Genomic DNA, 8,732 nt, shown 5'->3' with positions numbered 1-8,732 from the left:
GTGCATCTGTGTGTAAGTTTGATGCGAATTTCATCTTATATCTAGTGCAGGTTAAGCATAGGCTGCAATTATATTGTTAGTAGGTTGTGCAAATAAAAATGTATATACTGTGATAGTGTAACAAACCTCATTGTTGCTCATTTTGTAGATGTGGTTGCATCCTCGCTTCAACAAAGGATGTTACTGTTGCACCCAGAGAGGCAACTTTGTTACAGAAGACATCTGAAAAGTGCCGGGTGACAATTTGCAAAAAAAGAAACAAAGAAAGTTATAAACCTAAACCACGATAAGCTTACATTATCAGTAAAAAACACTGAAGACCAAAACTAAGCATAGCTATCCAATAAAAATCCTGTGCAGCTGTTACATAAACCATGTGATTTTATTGTCACTGTACATTCAGTGCACTGTTAGATTTGACTCACTCCAAAAAAAAAGAAGAAAAAGAAAAAAAAAGCATATATTTACACATGGATACAGTAGGCATGAACACAACAAACGAAACACAAGAAAATGCCACACAATACTGTCCAGTGAAACCCAGCTGTAGTTGCTTCTAACTTCCAATATTTTCCCTTTGTCTTCCCAGGACTGTGCGTGCATAGTTAGCCTGTCCTTTCCCAAGCATAAGTGTATAATCAAAATGAACCAAAGCTCCCTTTTATCTTGATTCATATATTACAAATGCTAACATATTGCTTTTGAGAAGGGGAGGGTTAATCCTCTTGGGTAATCACATGTCTGTGGTACATACACCTAGCAGGGTCCTTTATACACCGTGGACCAGAACGGCCAGGGAGGTTCCTCCATGTTTTATGTAAATCTCGTCATCTCAGCGTGCGCGGAGTTAAGGTAAAGTCCGCAAATGGAACAGCGAATAAGCAGCTTTCTCCTCCGAGGAATGTGTTCCCCAACCGCCGTAAGTTCATCTACATTTTTTTAATACCCAGCCAGTGATGTCACTTTATTTCTGTGCCACAGATTCCCAAGAGGAACCCATGGCCCGCTTCCAAACCCAGTGTAATTTTCAAAAAATATGAATTGAGGTATAGGGTCTAGACGACTTTACTCACTATATGTCCTGCTGTGCCGATAAGCAAAATCGATGGTAACGCAGTGTGTGTGTGTGTGTGTTTCAGCATTGAGATACACAAAGATACAGAAGAAAAAAAAAAACAGAAAATAAGACAATATCTCACCAAAGACTTACTTAAATAATTACCCATTGACTCAATACAGTGACTTGTATTATACAGGTTTTCAGTGGGCTCTAAATTTTGTTGCTAATCCAACATGAAAAACTCCCTAAATTGGCAAATCAAAGGATCATAGTTATAGTAACGAACAGCAGTCGTAGTATAGTGAAATATGCACATAATACATTTGTACAGCATGTCCACAATGTAAACAAAGAACAAATAAATGTCAGTCTGATGCTCCACAACACAAGGAACATAGGGTGGCCATATTTGCCTTGCATAGCCCAGTGATCGCTCTGTTATGAAACTATTACAGAGACTCATGAAATCGTCTTTGTAAAGGTTTAGACAAACCCTTCCCACCATCAACCAAAGTAAAACGTCTCTCGTCCCCAAGGTAGAGCCAAAGCAGAAATTTAATTGCTCCATTTCTACTGAGAATTTCAGCTTAGGAGACAATTAGAGTTAATTGGATGTTGTCGAACCGTTTTAGAAGTCTGGAAATAAATTAAGCATTTTCTTTTATTTTCTTATATTAATTTGGGAGAAGGGGGGGGGGGGGGTGGAAGTTGGGAAACAATTAATCTGCTATCAAGTCTTCAAAGAGCATGGAGGTGTGTAAATGAACTCTGATCAGGAGGGAGGGTCAGTTTTCCTGTTTTGGTCGAGCTGGATTGCAGCCATTTACAGAAACTCTCCTCAAATTAGTACAAAAAAATAGAAAAAGAAAAAAAAAATCCTTTCACTTTTTAGACTTGTTTTTATCTCAGAGTGAGACTTCACAGAACTAATGATCGATCAATGCCTCTATTGAGCGAACAAAAGAAGATAAAAGATTTCCAGCATGTTTTGTTGTTAGGTTTAGTGGATACAGAGCAGAAAGGGTATGCTCACCATTAAAATCTGTATTTATGTGGAAACAGCAGTCATGTCTGCCTAATACAGCAGCTTTCATAACGTGTATTAAAAAGACAATAATGCTTTGGCTTGCTACTGTACAGAGGTGATGAATCCCTCATTTCAGCCGGGGACAGAAAAGCTGGTTAACAAGTGAGGAAGTGCATCGTGGGAATTGTATTCTCTAATGTATATGGTTATAATTATCTATGCATTACATTACAGTGAATCAGGAGTGTTCCTGTGGGAATCGTCAATAGTTACTGGCAGCTTGGCTTTATGCTTTATAATTGTTTGGGCAGAAGCTAATGGCACTTGACACTTTAAAGACTACTTTAAGTGTTCACGAGGGACAATATGTGTCTTACTAAAACCCTAAGAGCAGCTGTTTCATTTATTATTAGTATACTGTTTTGATCATATGGTAACATGTTCCATCTAACCTGCTCAGGTCATCAGGACAGGAAATAATATGTTCATAACTCTATCACTTTTATCCTAATTGAGTAATTTGGCAACTGGTTTATCACTGATAGATATTATGCTCCAAAAGACTACCATTACTTTTGGAATATACAGATTTATTAACTTAGTCTGTACTCCTTAATGGGAGTATGTTTGTACACAGTGCCTGTCTGAATATTAGCACCTTCATTAAAAATTAGCTAAAGACCAATAAAACTACAAAACATCCGAAAGCTGCATCTGGTGGTCAGTGAGATATATAATTTTCCACTATTGTTGCCACTAAGAATGAACTCGGAGAGCCTTTCAGGTTGTTCTCAGACAAACAAGTGTCATTATTGTGATTTGGATGAAAAGAGAAATTAAGACGAAAGAAAAGTGAGGAAAGTAAGGATCATAATGATTCCTGACAAAAATAAAATAAAATTTGGGTATAATTTAGCATGTTGCATATAAACTTTTTTCTTCCTTCATCTCATTTGCAATATGATCTTATGCTACAACCACAAATTGGTGTCTACAAAGAGTCTTTTTTTTAAACTTTATCAGTTATCCTGATAAAAAGTCATGTAAAGCATCATTTTTTTAGTTTAAAGCTCCTACATTCCTACATCAAAGCACGTGATGACACTTCAGTTGGAAAAAAAGACTTCCCAACAAACCAACTGGGACATTATGACAAGCATTTGAACGCACAAATTAATAATATTAATTGACTGTAGCCTTTATATCGACACAGATGATGTTAAATTAAATAGCAAATAATACTGTTCATACTTTACAGACATATTCAGCTATGGGCTATCAATATAGTGACACTTGTTGTGTTGAGAACAAACTAAAACAAAGGTGGGCAGAGTTTCACAAGAAAAGGCAAAGCCTGTACAAAATATCACAATCTAGCGCACCATCGTCAACAAAAAGCTTTCGAAACAAACTGAATGATATTGTATAGTTGCTGAGGTCTTCATATTAGGGGTGTCAGTTTGCATTAAAGGGCGTATTACATTGCATTCATTGTGTTTAACTTCATTCTTAAATATAGCTTATCGTTATCACGTGCAGGTTTCACAGTACGTTTAGTTGCCAATAGATGTGCATGAGGACAAAGAGAAGCGAGGGACAAGTTTAGCCTCTAAAAGCAAAAAGGACCGACAGAGTGAGCTGATACAATACTCATTATTGCCACATTATTCATAGCTGCTCAGTGCAAACTCTCAGTGAACTCTGATCACCAGCCAACCACCGTCCTTCTGCAAGCACCAAGTTGACCGAACCACTGAGCTGATGAAGCTTCTACGAGGTAAATATATAATGAAGAAATGGAGAATCTTACTGTAACGAGTACCACTGTCTTCGATGGTCAATACAAGAATATGTCTAACAGTTCTCCCTCCCCCAACCCCACATGTCCAGTGCAATTTCACACAATATACAGTACACATATTATATGTAGACCAGTTAGAGACTATTGCTTTAACAGCTTGCGATGAGAAAACGTGAGAGAAGGAAATAAAAACATGTGGCTACGTGGCTGTACAGTTCTTGAGGACATTTATATTATCACATTTCCATTTTGAGATGAAAATAAGATAAGAAACAAATTCACAGAACCTTCAGGTGATATAGAGCAACGGGTCTCTGGTTATAACAAGACCTCGGCTGCCTGATTTCTGTACACAACATCTTTATATACATAATCGTGATCCCCTGTCAATCAGTCTGATAATTGCCCACCTTTTAAAACTATTTCAAGTCCCTTTAGTTACCTTTAAGTTTAGTTTTGTTTAAAAGTGTTAAAATGACTCCAAGCTTCATCCTTCCATTGTCAGTTGGCACCACCTTTATTTATTGATTTATTTTTTAATGGGCTGTCCCTCGCCTCGGATTGGGTGATGCAGCTGCACGTCAAACACCCGGCCCGGGTGTCAAGCCTTGGCTTCCAGCATCTCGAGGAATAGTTTGTGCATGGGGACTTTGCCCTGCATTTTGATGCTGTAGAAGTGCTGAACGGCCTTGGTGGCAGTCTGACGGAGCAGAGGCAGGGTCATGAGCAGCTTGCCTGCCCGCCGGGGGTCCTCTGGGTGCTGGGAACCCTCAAAATCCTGCAGGGCCTCATGAAGAGAATCCTGGAGCCTTTGGACAGCCTCGATATTCTCTATGTGCATGGAGTCTGGAGCGAGAAGAAGAAAGTCGGAATGACAAAAATGCCTAAGACAAATCAGATGTTTCATATCTACATTGACAACAACTGCATGTTTTGCAGCTGCATCATCTGGTTTTAAACTCAGTAGCTTGTATATGCAAACGTGCAATTTTGCTTCTTAGTGCTTAATGACGCTCCTTAAATAAATGACTATGCATGGCTGGGAGTCTCGGGAGACATAGGAAGAGAGGGAAGTACAGTAGGTATATATAAATATACAGCAGGAGAGGAAAAAAAAGATTCATTTCTTTTGGTATCATGGACCACATACATCCCCCCTGCTAATGAATTCAGATGGCTGCATTACTAGGATATCATTCAGCTGAATGATGGTGGCAGATGGGCTTCATTTCCATAAGAAAGAGCAGTTGGCCCCCTTATGTATAGGCTCTAAAATAAAACCAGTTGAGACTTATTAAAAACTGCTCTCTACGTATAAGTCTACATGTTGGAGGGGAAAAAAGAGAGAAAAAAAAACAGGCTTGTCCTCCGAAGGACGAGCTGACAGCGAGCATTTTAATGGACAAGCACTGGTTTGCTTTCAGCCAATTTCACTGCACTGACATACTGTGTCAGGTCTAATCTGTGTATGCATCATATCCACAATTCATTAACTCACAGATAAAGCAGTGCACGACGCAAATGCGAATTCAATACAGTATTATAATCAAATCTCACAGACTGAGATAAACTCGTCCTACCCTGGTAGTAATACGGAGTAGCGCTAAAGAGAAGGCAAACACGGCTGCTGATTGAAGTGTAAGTGAATGAGATCAGCTCTGCTATGTGTCATGAAAGTTGTGGCGTGAAGTAAGACCGTGTATGAACATGTAAATGAGGCAGAAAAAAGGGAAAGTACAAGGCTAATTATGTTCCTAACTGACTGATTAAGTCTCTTTTACCAGTCGCCTTCTGTGTAAATTGCATTTCTATCTTGGGAAATTAACTAGGCTATGTGGACCGCACATGTGTTCCAGCACTCTTCATTTGAAACCTTCATGTTAATGCTGATCTGATCCTCATTAGGCTGCACGATCATGTGTGTGCGCGCGCTCAGATGTGAGAAAGAGAGTGGAAAATAAGCAATATGTTTTTAAATGGGTGCACGCATAAAGCATGAGTGTGTGTGTGTGTGTGTTTGTGTGTGTTTAAGGAGGCTGGGGCTGGGGGAGGAATGCAAAACTAACTTTGAAGAAACAATTTCCATGTAATCCGTCAGCAGCCTGGCGTCAATCCCGTCGATACTTTGCTAATTACAAAATCAATGGCCATGAATTTCCACAGCTGTCACACCCAGAGGACCACTGGAGCCGAAGCTCGCCGAGACTGTGTTCAAACGAGCCGAAGTTGCCCCCTCGCCCTCCCAGAGCAACCCCTCTGAACCCTAGCCTTCCTCTCTCTCTCACACGTCTTCCTTATACCTTTACCTCCCTGTCTTTCCATCACCTCCCCTCCTATTTATCCCCAACTTTCCCATGGAGTGTTTGTCATCAGGAGACTAAAGCTCTGGGCTCAGCATTTTTCATTTTTTTCAGTCAGGCAGGAGAAAAGACTCCTAACAGGCATTGATTAGCGGGGGACAGGCCCAGCCTCATGAAAAGCAAACTGTCAATACGGGCGCAGCATCTTCACACTGGAACAAACGAGGCCCGTCGCTCCCCGACGCTCATTCCACTCCACTTAACACATTTTATTGACAGCCCCTGTTTTTCTAATGAAATGCTAAATATATCTCCCTCGGCTGTGGCGCGCTGGCAGCTACTGTTATGGAGATGGAGAGAATGAGAGCGCAATGTGACAGTCACACACACACACACGTGCACATGTATCTGCACACAAATTAAAATATAGCTACACACACAGACACAGACACAAAGTTAAATTAAAAAAAAATCTTGATCTTGACCTTTATGTCCTCTCTTATCGGGGATCTTTCATTGTGGGGGTGATGGTGCCACAAGATACCGATAACCACTCGACATTTTTTATCCCTGTGTTTTATTTCTTTGTCTGTTTAATTAAACGCCAACTGCCAGGCTTTACTTGAGATTTTATATAAACATGCACCTTCCTGTCTATGTCATTACTGCGGAGAAAATAAAGGCTATTTGGCAAAAGTGACTAATCGGTTTTCGATTACTTGATTACAGTATTTTAATTTACTTTAATTTTATTTCTTTAGCGATAAATCACAGTCGCCTCAAGGTGCTTTAAGTTGGAGGGAAAAGAGCCTCCAGAGAAAACCCCAACAATCAGATGATCCCTGTACAGCAGTTGGCGACAGTGGGAAAGAAAAACTCACTTTTAACAGGAAGAAACCTCTGGCAGAGCCAGGCTCAGGGAGGGGCAGCCATCTGCCGTGACAGGGTGGGGGTAGTAGTCAACGCAAGTATGCCACTGAGCCACTACTATCTCTGGGAGTTTTAAATAGATGATTTTTGGAAAACTTAAACTCTCTGGAAGCCAAATACAATAAACAGAACTTGGTTTAGGATGTAATCCCATCATTTTGACTTGCATTCAGCAACACAATCCTGCTCTGCCTACTTATTGATGCACTATGATGTTTATGAAGATCCAAACCCACTACTCATCCAACGTTTCTATGAATTTGAGCCTACAATATTTGTGCTGTTCACAAACTCATAGATTAGGATTGTGAATTTAAGTCTAACAGGTGAATGGAAGATTACCTGAGTTAGAGAGTGCAATGGCTTTGAGCGTAACAAACTCCTCCTTCTCCATACGCAGCTTCTTGTAGCGTCGGACCAATGGCAAGATGGCAACATGAAGGTCCAGCAGGCCTGAGATCCTCGCCTGCTCCTCATCTACCACGTAGTCCTCCGCATACATTATCTCATCCTCACAGGGCAGTGAGCGAAACACAATGCTCAGCACCAGGATCTCCATCCAGGCACTCTGCAATAGACTCATCTGGTCTGCCAGCGAGAGTGTGGAAAAGCCTGCAGGAGTATAAAGAAAATATATGTCACATTTGAACATTTTCTAGGTACTGCTGAGCCCTCACACAGAACAACCATGTGACATAGTAAGAGGGCAGCCTATTAACCCCCCTGCTCAATTGTTGCCTCTTTCAGTCCTCTGTGTGCTTTATGGGCTATGTACAATTGCTGCGCAATCCTCAAAGAAGTCCGACTTGAAACAGAGACCGACTGCTGTATGCAGTGGCTTTCAGGGAGCAATATAAATCAGTCAGGAGCAGAGGCCTTTGAAACATGAGCCAGGGCTGCCTCAGCCATCAACTCAGTCCTTCTGCAACCCACTGCATAAGCACATGAGACCCTGCTTAGTGAGGACAAATCCAGACTTAACACTGATTATATCGTATCATTGTCAGAGTAAGGACGGGTGAATAGACATTCACTTCTTCTTTACAACAACTTCAAAGTTAATTCTGTCATTTAAAACAGACTAAATTAATGTACTGAAATTCCAACTGAGAAAATAGGAAGGAGAAAAAAAGAAGATCGTGTGGATTTATAATTAGACTTCACCATTTTATAGTTTTCGCATTTTCTAAGAGACTTTTGTGGGATTCCTCCACCCTTTTCATAAAAGGGTAAAGAAAAACCTTTCAAACAGTAATCAAAACACTTCTGAATCAAAAAAAACAACCTCTGTTTGCATCAGAAAGACCATCTGATGATTTTTTTTTCTTTTAAAGGAAGCAAGTGAAAGTACCTTTTATCTATAAAAGATATAGCCTACAGGTTTATAATACTTATATACATAAAACATTTACTACAACAAGAAACTCTAATAGTACATGCCCATGTCACGGTACTTTCTGACCCGTTTTTGCTGATGGCCATTAAATTAAAATGATCAATGCTTTATAAATTGTAGCCCCATAAATGCACAAATTGGGTCATTTCAGCCCACTGCCAGGTGGTTGCTATGCAACATGATGATAATATATCATGTGTAATTCCACTTTTGTGGAT

At 40.1% G+C, this 8,732-nt stretch overlaps 1 protein-coding gene across 9 annotated transcripts in view; it reads right to left on the bottom strand.

The window, feature by feature from the left end:
• Positions 1-385: 385 nt before the first annotated feature.
• The window catches only part of esrrgb (estrogen-related receptor gamma b), a gene marked incomplete at its 5' end in the record, with an annotated part of 73,069 nt that continues 64,722 nt past the window's right edge, over positions 386-8,732 (bottom strand). For all 9 annotated transcript variants that reach the window (XM_082505701.1, XM_082505703.1, XM_082505700.1 and 6 more), the window contains 2 exons: positions 386-4,734; positions 7,461-7,730. In XM_082505701.1, coding sequence (XP_082361827.1) covers positions 4,490-4,734; positions 7,461-7,730 — 515 coding nt within the window. In that variant the 3' untranslated portion in view covers positions 386-4,489. The remainder of the gene's footprint in view (positions 4,735-7,460; positions 7,731-8,732) is intronic.

The sequence above is a fragment of the Aulonocara stuartgranti genome, assembly GCF_965226115.1.
Source record: "Aulonocara stuartgranti genome assembly, chromosome: 15".
Classification (NCBI taxonomy): Eukaryota; Metazoa; Chordata; class Actinopteri; order Cichliformes; family Cichlidae; genus Aulonocara; species Aulonocara stuartgranti.
The sequence above is the reverse complement of the archived record's forward strand: the minus strand, read 5'-3'. Positions and strand labels throughout refer to the sequence as shown.